This window comes from Panthera pardus, unplaced genomic scaffold (genome assembly GCF_024362965.1).
Source record: "Panthera pardus isolate Hobbes unplaced genomic scaffold, ASM2436296v1 HiC_scaffold_8, whole genome shotgun sequence".
Classification (NCBI taxonomy): domain Eukaryota; kingdom Metazoa; phylum Chordata; class Mammalia; order Carnivora; family Felidae; genus Panthera; species Panthera pardus.
In genome coordinates, this window is record NW_026527013.1 from 126,376,754 (window position 1) to 126,395,248 (window position 18,495).

An 18,495-nucleotide genomic window follows, 5' to 3' on the forward strand; every position below is an offset into this window, starting at 1 on the left:
GCATGACCGCACCTTAGTTAACTAGATGAGATGGACAAATTCCTAGAAAGACAAACTGCCAAAATTGACTCAAAAATAGACAATCTGGATAGATCTATAACAAGCGATTGAATTAGTAATATAAAGCTTCCCACAAAGAAAAGCCCACAACCAGATGGCTTCACTGGTGAATTGTACCAAACACCTGAAGAAAGCATCTGAATAGGTTTTCTCCAAAGAAGATATATGGATGGCCAAAAAGCACATGAAAAGATGCTCAACATCTTTAACTATTAAGGAAATGCAAATCAAAAACAAAATGAGATACCACATCATACCCACTATGATATACTATAATAAAAATGACAAATAATAGGGGCACATAGGTGGCTCAGTTGGTTGAACGTCTGACTTTGGCCCAAGTCATGATCTCACATCACGAATTTGAGCCTCACTTTGGGCTCACTGCTGCCAGGGCAGAGCCTGCTTCGGATCCTCTGTCCTTTTTCTCTCCACTCTTTCCCCACTCATGCTCTGTCTCTCAAAAAAAAATTTTTTTTAATGACAAATAATAGCAAGTATTGATTTGGAGAAATTAGAATCTTCATACACTGCTGGTGGGAACATGAAATGGTGCAGCCACCTTGGTAAATGGTCTGACATTTCCTCAAATGGTTCAACATGGGGTTACCACATGATACAAATCCACTCTTAGGTATATACCCCAAAGAATAAAAAATATATATAAACACAAAAACTTGTGCATGAATGAACACAGTGGCATTATTTAAAATAGCTAAGAAGTGGAAACAATTCAACCCAGATGTCCATTAACAAATGAATGAACAAAATGGGCTACAACCATACAATAGAATATTCAGCTGTGAAGAGTAATGCAGGTCTGCTACATGCCACACATGGGTGGACATTAAAAACATTATGCTAAATGAGAGAAACATAATTCCATTGATATGAAATGTCCAGAAGAGGCAAATGCATAGGGACAGAAAATAGGTTAGTGGTTGTTTAGGGCTGGGGAGGATGGATAAAGACAACTTAGAGGTGTGAGGGTCCTTTCTAGTGTGCTGAAAGTGTTCTAAAATTCACTGTGGTGATAAATGCACATCTCTGGGAATATACTAAAAGTCATTGAATTATACATTTTAAATGGATGAACTGCAGAAGGCGAGAGAGAGAGAGACTCTTAATTTGGCTTCACACCATGGGCAGAACCCAACCCAGGCTCGATCTCACAACATGAGATCGTGATCTGATCCAAAATCAAATGTCAGATGCTTAACCAAATGAGCCACCCAGGTGCCCCCTCAATAAAAAGGTTCTAAAATAAAAACCTCTCTTTCCCCTGGGTGCTCCTTTACAGGGGCAGTGCAATGGAGAGTATCAAGAATCTATGATGTCATAGGATTCAGAGACCTGATTTCAGCATCCATGGACCTGCTTCTGACCTTTGATTGCTTACCCCTTCTGGGTTTCCATTTCCTCATCTGAAAAATGTGGGAATGGAATTCAGTCTCCTTCACTAGACCATCTAGGGAGTTTGGAGAATCATGTAACAGATATTGAAAATTACATGAATTGGCAAAGCACTCTGGAAGCCAGTTTCAAGTGTGGCCAATGTAGAACTAGTTGAACCAAAAGCTGGGCAATATTTACTCTTGCAGTACTGCCTAAAAGCCAGAGGAAATTCATCTTCTTTCTGGTACAATAAGAGATGTTGGGGTGTGTGTGTATTTTCTTAGAACCTTGTTTTGTTCAAGTTGAAATGAGTGGCTGCAAGTTTTCCTCGCTCTCTGAGTAGGACCATCTGAATGATCAATTTCTCAGACAGATTCAGTGATCATTTCTCAGATGGCTTCTGCAATGGTTAAGAGGGAGAGGCTCCTGGAGCAATGGAAGAAGAGATGGCCCCTTGAGAGCTAAATTATAGATCAGCACAGAAAGGTACAGAGTGGAGATGTGCCAAGCCTCCAGAGCAAGCCAGATAGGGCCCAGTCAGCATGATCAGATGCCACCTCACCGTTACTGATACAACCACAGAAAAGATTGGTACTAACATATTGCTAGTCACCTATCTGATATGAAATTGTATACAGTTAAACCATCTGTGACCAGCAAGGTACAGAGCATTGAGTTTCTACAGTGTCAAACAGACTTGGAACAGCATAGGAGGGGGAAAAAAGTGGCCATTGTCAAGGGCAAAGGAGGGTGAAAAAGGAGCAAGTGAGCAGTTGTCACACATTAGATGTACACATGTGTGTGTAAATGAAGCCCAGGACATTCTAGGTTGTAAGTCACCTTCATGTTTTCCATGACGAAGTTTCTCCTAAGACCCTTTGGAGGGAGTGTTTATGTTTACTCTCCTTCTACTTTCCTTCTAGAGAGTTATGTTTACTCTCTAACTAGTTCCTACTAGTTTGCTTGTAGACTTTCAGAACCTAAGAAACATGAGGAGAGTTGCCTTCCTTGTTTTAAATCTACATGTGTTTTTAACTATCATATTCCACAAAGATAAGATTTTTGCATAGGCGACCCTTTCTTGGAAAGGGTCACTTCTAGTGAAGTTCTAACCAGGCTCTCAGGGCATATGAGTCTGCTAACCCCTAGTGAGAATGATTCCATTAGTCATTTTTCCATTAACAATTCTGATATTCTTCCAAGGTGTTTACTAATGAGAGCCAGAGGCAAAAGCAGCAGGTGAAACTGAAGGTCGGTAATGCTTCGCACAATTCAAAAAAATCGTCTTCCCAGGCAAAGGCCAGCCTGATTTACTGAGTGATTATTCTCAAGAATGTCGCTTACATGCTTTCAGACCGCTAAGGTTATGTCTTCTGAACTAGTTCTGCTTTGGAGGTAAAAGCAATACTATTTAAAAATAATAACTGTGTGTTGAAGTGTGTAATTTCACTTCCTCTGTCCCCCACTCTCCTGGCACACCAGGCAGAAAGCAATACTGGATGCAAATAGGCACTATGGCTCAGGCCCATTTCGTTTTCAAGAAGGAGAAATCCTGAGCTAGGAGGCACACTATCTTTGTCACCCTCTACAGTTTGCGTGACCATCCTACACACAAATGTACAAAATACATTTATAAAATGGAAACAGTAATGCCTGCCATGCCTTTATGCATGTCAGGTGAAAGAGCTTTTAAGCTGAACTGAATATATTATTTCTATCCACAGGTAAAATATTAATTAATAACATGAAAACAACTGCAAGCGGCATTCTTAATCCTTTGAAATTCCTCCAGTTGAAAGGAAACCCACCACTGGAAACTGAAATACCAAGTTCGCTTCTCTTGGGAAGGCGTCAACTTTTATTTTACCAGAATCTGACTTTCAACCTCTTATTCACCTTAGCAGACTCTGAAGTTTCCTGTGATGAGTCAGAGGGAGCCAAGATGGTACCTTGCATACCGGCGATCTTGGTCCATGTTGTTTTTCGTTTTGCTAGTATATTAGGTGAAGATAATCTAGGAAGAAGGATTTTTGCTGAGCCTTTCATTTTTGAGCGACATAACTTTGCCTAAATAAAGAACAAAACTGGGTGTCTCCACGAACCCCAAAACACAGTTAGGCAAGGATAAACCACTCACATCCGCAAGACATGTGGGTTATCAACATCTGGGTGGCAAAAAGTAAAGGGAAGCAATAGAATACCAGATAAACCTGAGAATGGGGGCGTCTCCAAATAGTACATAGATATTGCCTAGAAAGTATGTGGGCCAATTAAAGAAGGGAAGCTGAGACTGGGTGGGGTTTTGGCCACTGTGATGGCAGATGACTACAAGGGTCTTAGGGGTAGAAGGACTAAGGGGCTGGCATGGCCAGGCATCTATGATTTCTAGAAAATGACCTACCAGAGATTCCTTTTAGGATGGCATCCATGCTGAGGAGAAATTGCTGGGTTTGGAAACAAAACTGAGCTGGAGAGAAGCAAAGGAAAGAAAATCCAGACAAAAGTGGGCAAGGGAATAGCCAGAAACACCAAAAGTATGCTCCCGTGTGTGTGTGTGTGTGTGTGTGTGTGTGTGTGTGTGTGTGTGTGTTAACACTACATAAGAACAACAGAAAAAAGTTCTGTGCATTTAGAAACGTACCCTGAACCACTTCTCTTTTTAAGAGTTTTAGAAAACTAATTTCATATAAAAATGAGCAACAGAAATGTATCTAGGTCAACTCCCATACAAAGTTATTATAAGAAAAAAAAGAATAAGGAACAGAATCCCATCCCTATAGAGAGCAAAAGCATGCCAGAAAGTCAAGTCCAAAAAAGGATTAAAACATAACATAGTATTTCAAAATGAGCTAAGAAGCATTAATAAAATGCTTTAAGTCATGAAAGAACAACAGAAATCAAAATTAGAAAACTCAGACATGGACTAAAAGAACACAGGGAAGAATACAAGATTATAAGAGGAATGAAATCTAAACGAGAATGAACACAAGAAGTGAATACAACAGCTAATGTCTTAAGAAAAACTTTCAAGATAAAAAATAAATGAAAGGATAGTAGTATTCAAGCAATAGGCAACATATCAAGGTTAGGCAAAGAAGATTCAAAATATGGATACTAGAAATCCCTGAAAAAGAAAACCAAATCAAGGAAACTGAACAAGTAAACAACTTTTCTGAAATTATTTAAAAAATGTATTTGAGAGCACACTGCATGCCTGAGAACATCAATATACCACAACAAACACTGAAGCATATTCTAGTTAGATGACTGAATTTTATAGAAGAAAGGAAAAAAACCTCCTTTGAACTTCTAGGCAAAAACAGCAAGTGACTTATAAGAAAAAGGAAATTAGATTATCAGTAGGCTCTTTAAAGACACATTTAAGATACTTAGAGAAAGAAATTATATGGCAAGGATTTATGTATCCAGAAAAACAACTGACTTTCAAGTGTAAAGGGCACAGGCAGCTTGTTATTAAGATGCAAGAATTCAGGGAATAGTGTTCCCGTGAGCCTTTCCTGAGGAATGAGCTGTAGACAAGTTGACTAGAGAGGCATCCGCATAAGGGCTGGTAGTGAACGTCAATCAAATAGTTGCTGATGGGACTGAGACCAAATGGGGGTGAGAAGGGCATGGATATGGTATGGAATAGCCGTATGCTCAGGTCATAGAGAACAATGATTTCAAAGGGTGGAAAAATGGGAACAGTATACTTAAAGGGCAGTTTTGGTTGCCTTCAGTGATTATAAAGTATATTAATGGTAGCAGTACGAGGATTGATATTGATATTCTGAGACTGTTATATGTCTAATGAGGGATAGGTGAAAGAGTAATTATAGGGTATTTTGTCCCTTTGTCCTTGAGAACTAGGACTTTGGCTGTGGAAAGAAAGATATGGATATGACACAGGAGAGATTAAGAAGAAAATCCTGCTAAAAAAAATCCTATAGTCCTGAATTTGAATTTGAAGTGTCAGTATGACCTCATGAGACATGAGACATGAGATATATATCTATATCTATCTATTCTGTATCTATGTATCTATCTATATATCTCTCTATATATCTATATCTATATATACATATCTCATTATATTGTTATAATGATAGTTTTTAAAGAAAACTAATTGACTACTATGGGACAATAATAGAAAGGCAGCGAATCATTTGAAAACTGGCAAGTAAAGCAAAGGAATCAGGCATTCATCCTGCCTTTCCTACTATGAACAATACCATTATGGACTGTGGGGAAAACGTCTCTAAAATACAATGGGAACACGTGGGTGGCTCAGTCGGTTAAGTGTTCAACCCTGGATTTTGGTTCAGGTCATTATCTGATGGTTAGAGAGTTTGAGCCCTGCATTGGGCTTTGCACTGACAGTGTGGAACCTGCTTAGGATTCTCTCTCTCTTCCTCTCTCTGCCTTTCCTCTGCACGCTCTCTCTCTCTCTCTCTCAAAATAAATAAATAAACTTTAAAAATTCTTTAAAATATGATGACGACGAGGCAAAGTGTCTCTAATGTACTTCCACCACTAAAGATAATATAAATGATATATTAGAATAGCACAATTTTGCAACCCCCAGTGAACTAAGAGATCTGGTTAGTGACCATCGACAGCTGCTAATGTCACAAAAAGAGAAAGCCACTTATAATGGCCTCCTGACTAAAGAAAATATCACCACTTATAGTCTTGCCAAAGAAGTCAAACTGGAGTCTGATCAAGCCTCTGGATCTAGCTGCAATTTTCAGGAAATAAAGAACACAGAGCAATATATTCAATCATACCACAGGGAAGCAATCAGCAAAACCCAGCCTGTGGGAAACTCTACAAGGCAAATCCCACAATTAAATTAAATGGAAAAGGAAGGGATGGAAAGAAAACTTATAGATTAAAACAGATTTAAGAGACATATCAAAAAATATTTTTTGAGAGTCTCATGTGCTACCAGCTGAGCTAGCCGGGCAGTCAAAAAATATTTTTTTAAATGTTTATTTATTTATTTCTGAGAGAGAGTAAGAGCAGGACCAGGGGAGGGACAGAGAGAGAGAGAGAGAGAGAGAGACCTAAAGAGAATCCCAAGCAGTCTCCATGCTGTCAGCAAAAAGCCTGATGCTGGGCTCAATTCCAAGAACCGTGAGATCATGACCTGAGCAGAAACAGCCAACTGAGCCACCCAGGCATCCCAGGCCTTGACATATCAAAATTTTAAGACTAGGCAAGACTAGGGTATAGCAAATGCCCACCTGGAAGATAAAACTATAAAGCAATGCCAAAAAAAAATGAGTACAGTAAAATTCAAGATGTTGTTCCTTTAGGCAAAAGAATGGATTTATGATGGAATGGGGCTTCTAGAGTAGCTACCTATCTGTTTCTTCTTGACCTGGGCTATGTTTACAAGGGTATTCACATTTTAATAACTAATAAAGTTATACATCTATTTCATGTGGTTTTCTAGGTTTGACTTGTTTCCTCCAAAAAAGGTTAAAAGATTACCCACTGAACAATACCATACATTGTTTATGGATTCATACAAGTGAATATGAAAGTATTAAATTTGACAAGAACAATACCCATAAAGCTCATGTGAGTGGTTCCCTCTGGGGAGATGGAAGGAGAATGGAACTGGGGGTGAGAGGAAGCCAAAGGCTGCTTCAAGTCTATCCGCCACGTTCTAATTCCGCAAAAGAAAGACGATGTAAATAAGTCAAAATCTTAGCAATGATCAATCTGGGACATTGTAAACACTTGTGTTTGTGTATTATTCTCTCTTAGACTTTAGACTGAATTCCAAGAAATTTAGCTTGTGAATGCATATTGTGACTGAATGCAATAAATTCTCTGAAAATGCTTTGGTGCTACTGGAACAGCATGCTATGGAAACCAGACACAACCACCATTAGTCTGGCTTCCTTACTTTGAAAAAAATCGTCCTTGATGAATTTGTTCCTTAACATTCAAGGAATGACAATTTGACTCTCAAAGAAGTTTACTCATTGTGGCTGTTCACCTAATAGTATTCTATAAGGGAAATAGAATCAATATTTTTTCAACTTTGAGGAGATGGAGAGAGAAATATACTATTTGTTTAAATCATCAATCCATTCCTTTTTTTTTTTTTTTTTTGAGTATGGGTCAGATGATTTTATTGAGATCCAATTCAAATCCGTGGAAAGTTCCCAGATTATTTTCCCATTTGGGTTTTTTAAAGATCAGTTGTCCTCTCAGCCTAAATAAAGCTCTGTGTGGGTAAGGCTGTACATGTATCTGGGAATGTACATGTGGTTAAATTAACATAAATCATGGAAAATTATTCATTTTTCATTATTTTGACCTTCTTGGTACTTAAGGCAATGAACTCCAGTTAGGCAAATCATTATAAATGTGAGATATGAAGCAACAATTGGCCATTCTACATTTTATTTCCTAAATGTCCTCAACAATCTCATTCTGCCATGGTGGAAAATGAATGTCAGGGGAAAAAATTGCCTCGAGTGGTGTGTGTGTGTGTGTGTGTGTGTGTGTGTGTGTGTGTGTGTGTGTGTATTTGTTTTAATTTCTATGAGCCCCATAAGAATATCAACTCACACAAATAACTCAGTCATATTCTCCTCCATAAGTGTGTGTAGGGTATAAACTCGCTCATGATGACTCAAAAGTCAGAAAACAAATCAGACCCACAGCCACATGACCCTTTCTGTATTTACCAGGAAGGTAGCTGCACAGTCTCTCCATTGAGGTCTCCACCGTGGAGTTGTGAACTTGAGCAAGCTGTTCAATCACAGATACCACCGCCACACAGGCTGCAAGGAGACAGAAGAACATGTCAGCAGTGTCATGTAGAAAACTGTGCTGGAGGGCCAGGGGAAAGGAAGGGATGCGCGTGTGTCCTTGGGAACACCAACCTTTCCAAAACACAGAACTTTTGTTTGCCAAGCCTTTTAACATCTGCTGTGTGCATAAAGGCACCATGAGTTGTAGTGAAATGTAAAGTGTGCTAAGAAGATTGTATGTTTGAGGGTCAGAAAGACTGGTTGTCAGTTCAGTTTTGCCACTTGTAAGCTATAGGACTTTGTGGAGGTAACTGAATCTTTATGTTCATTGCTTTTCAATCGCATAGAAGACAGACATGGCATTTAAAGGAGACAGTGTGGAAATAAACAAGTCAGCACAGAGCAGAAGCTCAATAGACACTGGTTTCTTTCCTCCCCCCTTTTCTTCCTTTCTGCAGCAGCTGGTTTCATTGGGATTAGGATCATCCCCACCCCATACATTCTCAGCTGTGACTTAGGGTCAGGTTTTTAATTTTAGAAAAGTGGTGGAAACTGCTCAGCCTTTAGAGTCAGAAGACCTGGAATTGAGTCCTGCTCTTGAATCTTGGACTCACCATCCAGGCTTTCTAAGACTTGGTCTCCTCACTGCAAAGTAGGTAATAAGTTTCCTATAAGAGGCTGTAATGATTCAGTGAGATAACAGTGCAATTGAACATGCCTTTGAAATCATAACACGAGTGTAAAGTATCATTTCACCTCCCAGCTAGAAAGCACTCTGCTTGAAAGCATATGCCAATATACTAAGTGTCTAAAAGGAACCTCAGATTAAATTAGAAATATATTACTTCACCAACCTTGGTGTATATATGTGAAGGCCCAGAAATGCCAGGCTGACATCCCTTAGAAGTTTCTATCACCAGCCTTGATCTCCTGAATGCCTGGGAAAGCCCAAACTTCCTTTTTCCAAAGAGAGGGGACTCTTTCTTCTACACACAAAGGGTTGGTTGGTCAAAGATCAGTAAGTCTGTGAGAGGAAATTGTTAGGCCTCAGAGAGACAAGAGTGGCATTTATTAGCAGTGGTTGGTTTCCAAGGAGGAAAAAGAAGGCTTATATCCCAAATGAAGAAGTTCCAGGGTGCCTGGCCCAGTAGTAAACTCGCCATTAACCATCTGCTCAAGGTGCTGGGAACCCAAATTCACATGCAGTGTCATTAAAGCCAGATTTCTACCAGGACTCCTTGAGGGAAGGTGGCTGGTAACAGATGTGATAGTACAATTGAGCATTTCTAGACAGAAAGAAATAAAATCTTCTGTAAAATGCAGGATTGTCAATGAGCGAGAGACTTTCCCCTTTCTAGACACTGCAACAGCTGATGAGGATTTTGGCCTCGATTGCTCTGTATCCTCAGATAAAGCCAGACAAAGCTAGGCTCACCTAATCTGAGCGTGATCTTGAAAACCACAATCTCACTGCTCTGAGAGCACCTGCGCATTTATCAACACCAACTATCAAGGTTGATTAGATGTGCTTTTAAGTAATCCATGCATTGAGGGTTCTATTACATGCAATGAATTTAGTAGCTGATACTTATTAGCACTTTATGATCTAAAAAGCATTTTCATGTGTATTTTGTTTTATTTTAAAAATAACATTTCAAAATATAATGCAATGCAATCTCATTTTAGAAAACAAAAAATACCGAATATTGTAAATAAAATAAACATCATTTAACTCACCCAGAGATAAACCAATTTCACTTTTACTTTAAATATACAAAATATACTTAACATATGCGAATATTTTCAACATTTATAATACTTTTACCCCCTAATTTATGCCTCTGCCAATCACCTCTTAAGTAACGGGAGCTAAATAAATTTTAATAACTGCAATTGAAAGACAATGATAAATAATGAGATTGCAGTGTGGTAAGAGGATGCAGTGTGGTATAGTTGAAAAGGGAGAGGCTTTGAATTAAAAAATAAACTTGGGTTCAAATACTGGTTGGATGAGTTACAAACAGTGTAACTTGAACAAGTTACCTCTCCACTGGAACTTCATTTTTACGAGTTTAGATTTGGACCAGAAGTTCCTTGAAGGTGGGAGAAGGGTCTTACTCTCTCTAACTTTGAATGCCTGATGCAGGGTGTGGTTTGGAGTCAGGGGACAGAGATGTGTGCTGACTTGAAGCAAGCTGACTGGAGAACCGGCAGAGTGACATTTCAGTTGTCAGTTGCTGGGGGTCTCCGTAGGAAAAGGTTAATGAGTGCACCTGAAGTTGTGTTCAGACTCAGTCATCTCCCCAACAACGTCGCTTACTCTCATTCCATCTTGTTGCAGGGCATGACTGCACTTCTCATTCTGGTGTGAAACAACCAGTGCCAACTCTTGAGTCAGACAGTGGATCTGATAGCAAATAGTCACGACTTGCAGCTGGGGATCACAGAAGGCGGTGGACATGGGGTTGAAATCTTGCATAACAATCACTTTGTGTGGCATCTCATCAATGAGCTGCTTCACCCAGCATGGACTTGAAACGAGGTATGCATTTGTTTTAATCCAAGGCTTGCAAGGATCAATGCAAAGAGAATTGTGCCACTCGAAACCTCAACCTGCTTCTTTGTACTTATAGATACGGGTTTTTCTTTTACTCAGAGGAATCCCATCAAGGACTCTTATGACTTTGGTGGCTCCTTAGCACTCCTTGCTAAAATTGGAAATCATTAGATAAAAGGAGCCAAAATAAAAAAAAGTCAGCTGTCTCTGATGGGATGGACCTTGACATCACCTCTGCTCTGCCCAGTGAAGAGTTATGATCAAAAGGGCTCTGAAGAAAACTGGGTAATGGGGTTTGAAATATGTAAACGCCCAGGTTGGACTCAGCTTTGATTTGAATCATGCTCCCTTAGACATCCTCACCCATATCCAGGGGCCTCAACTCCCCTTCCAGCTGGATTGTTAATTTAGGGTCTGCGGCGCAGTGTGTTCTGAATCCTTTAGTTGGCAAGAGTGGAGAAATTGACTTGGCTATAGTTTCTAATAAGAGGTTCCACTGTCTTGACAGGCTAAAGAATGTTTTCCCTTAGACACATGGGCAGAGTAATTCTTCGCATTACAGACCATTCTCTGGCTGCTGATAAAAGGCCTGGCTCTGCTAAAGTGAGTTTGTCCAGGCTACTGTTCATCTATAGAGAGTGAGAGCGGTACACTTTGCTCAATGGTCACCATTCGAAACCTCACATATGGAAAATCTCTTCTCACGTGGCTTCTGAAATAATGAGTGTAATAGAAACAGACACTCCTGATATTGTAGGAAAAGAAGTGAATGGGCCCCAATAAAAACATCTGCCACAAGGATCTGCTCCTGGACACATTCCTCTGGTAGTTTGCAGACTATACCCAGAATCCTTTTGAAATGAAACAGGACTCTTGCAAGTCTAATTATAATCATAACCATGCTGGCTGGAAATGCAGCCAACTGCAGAGAGACGGCTACAAGATTTCCCATTTGTGTAAAGCCCACACTTCATCGAAAAGCCCAGAAAGCACTAGGCAGTTGTCAGAGACAGGGTCAGCATGACTATCCTTCCTTTTTGACCCTAAGTGGACACATAAATAATTCATCACATGGCTAGAGTGTGCCCTGCAGTTTTCAAAGTGTTTTGCATACATTATCATCTCATTCAAACTTCACAACAACTCATAGATGTAGGAATCATTGCTCTCATTTTACAGACCAGCAGACAGAGGCTCAGAGAGGTTAGCTATCTTGCCAAGGATGTGGCTAGTTAACAGGAGAGCTGGGACTGGAACACAGTATGTACTGAGTTCCTTCTAGATGGAGGCACTGTGCTGGGCTGTGAGTAGGTGCTGAAAAAAAACTGATACGGTTCCTGCCCTCTTAGAGATTATGCTGTAATGGAGAAAAGTGATGGTAAACAAACAAACACATAATTATAAATAATTTTTAAGAGCCATGAAGAAAAGGAACAGGGTGAAATAGCAGAGGGTAATGAAGATGGGGTGGTATAAACCTTCTTAGCTAGAGCCAATAAAGAGGGCTTATCTGGAGAACGCACACAAAAAATGGCTAATATAATGGAAAGGATCATAAGGAGCTGGGGGCAAGCTTGGTAAGAGGTGGGGGGGAGCTGATGCCACTTCATGGCCTAAAGCTAGGAAAACCTGGCACCAGAACCCAATGGTGAAAGATGAAGTGCAGGGAAAGGAAGATGTCAGTTTCATGGGCTTTGTAGACTGCAAAAGAGCCAGGGATTTTTCCAGAGAGCAATGGGGAACCATGGCTGGGTTTTGTGGAAAGAGCTGCTGCTATTTGATCTATGTCTTAAATTATCACGTTGGCTGTCACAGGGAGGAAGGTACTTAGGGGGCAAAGGTGGGAGCAGAGAGATGAAGTAGAAGGCTATTTTGGTACCGGAGAGAGATGGTGGTGGATTGGAGAGTAACGAGTGGCAGGGGGGACAGAGAAAAATAGACAGATGTGGGATCTATTGTGGAGGTTAACCCAATACAATTTATTAATGAATTGGCATGTGAAGGAAAGAAGTATGAGGACAAGTGAGAATCAAAAATGATTCATTTATTTGTGGTTTGGGCCCCAGGGAAGGGTCGAGCACAGGTTTTGGGACCATACCACACCTGGGTTTGGGTTCCTGAGTCCCTATGCACCCAGGTGACTTTGTATGTCCCACCTCCCACCACAATAGCGCTCCTCAAGCAGCTAAACTCTGTTTTCCTCATATTTCCCTGCTTGTGTGGGAGCAGAAGATATGGCTTTACATGTTTACACTCTCCTAGGCCTTTCTCATGTTGGTGAAAAGAAAAGGAAATAAGGTATGAAAATAGTCACTTAAAATTACCTTCCTACCAGTTTTGTTTCCCTACGATAGTAGTTACTAACTAGTACACAACCCAGATATGAATATTACACCTTCACCCTTTTCTTTTCCTCGTCTCATGAGTCCGGACATGGATAGGGAGAGGTTGGTAAGAAGAAAAGAGAGTGGAAGGAAGGAATGAAGGGAAAAACTATGTTATAGTAGAGAGTAGAAGAATTTGGGGGTCAGACAGACCTGGGCCTGCTTCTCTGACTTATGAGCTGAGGTATCCGGCAGGATGATTAACCTCTCTGGACCCAGATTTTGTCACCTACCAAATGGAATAATAATGCTCACTATTAAACATGGCCATCTATTCCAGTCTTCTGAATCTGGCCTTGTAACTTGTCTTATCAATAGACCATGGAGGAAATGACAGCATGTCAGATCTGAACTCAGGCCTCAAGAGGCCTTGCAGCTTCCATTTTTGCCCTCTTAGAACGTTATACCTGTGAGCTTGAACCAGCCTGCTGGAGAGGCCACACAAAGGAAAATCAAGGTGCCCCAACCAACAGCCTGCCAACATTTGTGAATGAGGCCATTCTAAATCATCCAGCCGCTGTCATTCTGCCATCTACCAAGTGAGTGCAGCAGCAAGAGTGAGCCCAGGGGATCTCCAGTGGGAGGATCACCCAACTGTGTCCAGCCCAAAATTGCCAGCCCATAGAATTATGAGCTAATAAATGATTGCTGTATAAGTGTGGAGTAGTTTGTAACTCACCACAGGTTGTCTGCCATACCTGGCAAAAGCATTGTGGGAATTAAGTGATACAACCCACAAATGCATATGCTATCTAGCAGAGTAGGCATTTAACAAATATCTACTGTCAGTTTCTACTCCAGCTGCTGAGACCATTCGGCCAAGACATATTCTCTGTGATTCTTTTTAAAATAAAAACTCAGAAACTTATCTTTGAAAAACATATTGCTGTACCAACAGTGTTTTTACTTTTCTATAGCTGAATTTGCTTTTATTGCCTGTAGGTAGTATTTTCACTACATTTGGGCAGATTAGGGTCTGTGGCTTAACCCCACCATCACCTAGAACATTGTCTTTATGAGAAAATGTGCAGTGAGTTCCAAACTGCCAAATTTCCCAAGAACACTGACAATGAGAGAGGCACTGTATTGGGCAATTTCCTAGTGAGAACAGAGGCTGGGGGTATTCAAGGGTGAGGAGTATTGGTGAGAGGAAATAAGCAGACTGTGTTGAGAGATCCAGGATGGTTGGCTTGACTAATTTAGAAATATATAAAAAGCTAATAATAAAGAGATGAGAGTAAAGACAGGAACCATTCCATTCTGTTTTTAATTCAACACATGTTTATTAGCACCTACTATATGCTCAGAAGTTTGAGGATACAAACATGAATAAAAGAAATCACAGACCAGGAGGAAAGCCTGATGATGAGAAAAACAGTCTAGTTATGGCAACCTGTGAGTGCTATGGTAGAGGGACCTGTTAGTGTTTTGGAAGCAGAGAGGAAGAAGAAACTAACTCTGGGAGGGTCCAAGATTGCAGAACAGCATGGAAGGTTTTTTGTGTGTCTCTCATCCTTGAAATACAGCCAGATCAACACTAGACTATCCTGAACATGTACAAAACTGACTTGAGGATTAACACAACAATCTGCACAACCTAAACCAGAGAACTCAGCAGGTATGAGGTGTGGGGAGGTGAACTGGGGGAGAGAGAAGCCACTAAGGGCAGGGAGCTGTTTTTTGTGCAGAGAGAGGACAGAAACAGGGGTGGGGGCAGGGGGTAGAGTAGGAAAGCAGCTGGAGAGAAAAGAAAGAGTATGCAAGGGACTGAACAAAAAAAGGGGAAAGGAGAAAGGAGAGGGTTTAAATTCCATTAAGACTCTATAAACAGGGGGAGTACAAAATCTGAAACTCCACAGCTCGATACCTGGTGGTGCTCTGTTGGGAAGGGCAAATCCCCAGGAACAGAGAGCAAGGTCCGAGGGGGTCTCAGTGGACCCTGGAGAACAAACACATTTGCTGGTGCTGGAACAAGGTCATTAAGGGTGAAGCCTGGTGCCAGATGTGTGTCATGATTTTCCATAACCCCTGAAATGCTGCTGCTACACAATCACGTGAACTTTTTCTGGGGCAGGCTGGCAGTCTGGGGCAGGCTGGGGCCACAGTCTCTGGACATCAGTGGCAGCACAGTCCCGAGAATGTCCCTGGGTGGGGCCGGCACTTGGCCATTGCTTGGTGAGACCCTCACCTAGAAGGTCTGAGCAGGTCAAAGCTTCAGTCCTTCAGAAGTGAGGGGTTGGGAAACACAGCCGCATCTGAGATAAAACTCAGGAGGGAGGTGCCACCTGGCAACATGACAGCTTGGTCACAGACAGTGTAAAAGTGGGGAGTAGACAGAAGCTGGAGACAAAGGACAGGTGCACGATTGCTGGTCAGGGAGAGCACAGAGTTCTGATACTAGACACTGGTTAGCTGGGTGATGCCATTTTCACCCCCCCACGCATGCGCATACACAACTACGCCTGCCACAACAATCCACTCCAGTAAGCTAAGCAGCCCCACCTAGTGGAGAGCAGAGCCCTTACACTATGCCCCGCCCAACTGGGCCAACGTCACTCTTCAGGAACACCACAAGTCTCTGCACCTGCTTAGTTTACAGTCTATAAAGTGCTTCATACTTTGACTTCTAGGAGAAACTGATGTAATTTCAATAGTATTACAGTATGTTTGCTGGTCCATCTATTCAAACTTTTTTCTTTTCTTATTCTTGAATACAGAAAGAGAAAATATTTTTATTTTCCATTTTTATTAAAAATAGTTTTAATTTTTTCTACTATATTTTTTACTTTTTTGGTAAATTTTTCAAGTTATATTTTACTTACATCATTTCACTTTATTTCATTGTATTCATTTTTTTCAAACTTTCAAACTTTTTTTTTCTTATCTTTTTGTTTTTTCTCTAATCTATCAAGCTCCTTCCAACAACCAGACCAAAACACACCTAGGATCCAGCAACCTTTATTTGATATTTTTTGTGTTGTTTTTAATTTTTAATTTTAATTTTTTTACCTTATTAATTCCTTTTCTTCCTTCAAAATGATGAAATGAAGGAATTCACTCCAAAAGAAAAAACAGGAAGAAATGACAGCCAGTGACTTAATCAACACAGATACAAGCAAGATGTCTGAACCAGAATTTAGAATCATGATAATAAGAATACCAGCTGGGGTTGAAAACAGATTAGAATCCCTTTCTGCAGAGATAAAGGCTAGTCAGGATGAAATAAAATATGCTATAACTGAGCTGCAATTTCAAATGGATGCCATGGCGGCAAGGATGGTTGAGGCAAGCAGCGATATAGAGGACAAACTTATGGAGAACAATGAAGCAGAAAAAAAGAGGGAGACTAAGGCAAAAGATGACGATTTAAGAATTAGAGAAATGAGTGACTCATTAAAAAGGAACAATATCAGAATCACAGGGGTCCCATAACAGGAAGAGAGAGAAAAAGGGGTAGAAGTGTTATGTGAGCAAATCATAGTGGAAAACTTTCCTAACCTGGGGAAAGACAGAGATGTCAAAATTCAGGAAGCACAGAGGACTCCCATTAGACTCAGCAAAAACTGACCATCGACAAGGCATATCATAGTCAAATTCACAAAATACTCAGGCAAGGAGAGAATCATGAAAGCAGCAAGGGAAAAAAAGTCCTTAACCTACAAGGGAAGACACATCAGGTTTGCAGTAGACCTATCCACAGAAACTTGGCAGGCCAGAAAAGAGTGGCAGGATATATTCAGGGTGCTGAATTGGAAAAATATGCAGCCAAGAATTCTTTATCCAGCAGGCTGTCATTCAAAATAGAAGGAGAGATTAAAAGTTTCCCAAACAAAAATTAAAGGAGTTCATGACCACTAAACCATCCCTGAAAGAAATTTTAAGGGGGACTCTCTGAGGGGAGAAAAGATGGGGGAATAAAAGATCAAAAGCAACAAGACTAGAAAGGACCAGAGAATACCACCAGAAACTCCCAACTCTACAAGAAACATAATGGCTATAAATTCATACATTTCAGAACTCACTCTAAATGTCAATGAACTAAATACTCCAATCAAAAGACATAGGGTAACAGAATGAAAAAGAAAACAAGATCCATCTATATGCTGTTTACAAGGGACCCACTTTAGACATAAAGACATATGAAAGCAAGGGGGTGGAGAACCATCTATCATGTCAATGGTCGCCAAAAGAGAGCCAGATTAGCTGTATTTTTTTATATTAGACAATCTAGACTTTAAAATAAAGACTGTAACAAGAGATGAAGAAGGGTATTATATCATAATTAAGGGGTCTATCCACCAAGAAGATCTAACAGTTGTAAATATTTATGCTCTAAATGTGGCGGCACCCAAATATATAAATTAATCACAAACATAAAGAAACTTATTGATAATAATACCATAATAGTAGGGGACTTCAACACCCCACTTACAACAATGGACACATCATCTGAACAGAAAATCAACAAGGAAACAATGGTTTTGAATGACACACTGGACCAGATGGACTTAACAGATGTATTCAGAACATTTCATCCTAAAGCAGCAGAATATACATTCTTCTCCAGTGCACATGGAACTTTCTCTGGAATAGATCACATACTGGGACATAAATAAGCCCTGAACAAGTATAAAAAGATCGAGATCATACCATACGTATTTTCAGACCACAATGCTATGAAACTCGAAATCAACCACAAGAAAAAATTGGGGAAGGTAACAAATACCTGGAGACTAAAGAACATCCTACTGAAGAACGAATGGGCTATCCAAGAAGTTAAAGAGGAAATAAAAAGTACCTAGAAGCCAATGAAAATGATAACACCACAGTCCAAAACCTCTGGCACACAGCAAAGGCGGTCATAGGAGGGAAGTATATAGCAATCAAGGCCTTCCTAAAGAAGGAAGAAAAGTCTCAGATACACAACCTAACCTTACACCTTAAAGAGCTGGAAAAAGAACAGCAAATAAAACCCCAAAACCAGCAGAAGACAGGAAATAATAAAGATTAGAGCAGAAATCAATGCTATCAAAACCAAAACCAAAACAAAACAAAATAAAAACAAAAAACAAAAAACAACAACAGGAGAACAGATCAATTAAACTAGAAACTGGTTCTTTGAAAGAATTAACAAAATTGATAAACCCCTAGCCAGTTTGATCAAAAAGAAAAGGAAAGAACCCAAGTAAATAAAATCAAGAATGAAAGAGGAGAGATCACAACCAACACAGCAGAAATACAAGCAATAATTAGAGAATATTATGAGCAATTATACACCAATAAAATGGGCAATCTGGAAGAAATGGACAAATTCCTAGAAACATAT

The 18,495-nt window shown here is 40.1% G+C and overlaps 1 protein-coding gene across 3 annotated transcripts in view; it reads right to left on the reverse strand.

The window, feature by feature from the left end:
* Positions 1 to 18,495, reverse strand: part of AOAH (acyloxyacyl hydrolase) — a 167,747-nt gene that overhangs the window by 134,720 nt on the left and 14,532 nt on the right. For all 3 annotated transcript variants that reach the window (XM_019418121.2, XM_019418122.2, XM_019418120.2), the window contains exon 3: positions 8,163 to 8,258. In XM_019418121.2, the coding sequence (XP_019273666.2) occupies positions 8,163 to 8,258 (96 nt within the window). The remainder of the gene's footprint in view (positions 1 to 8,162; positions 8,259 to 18,495) is intronic.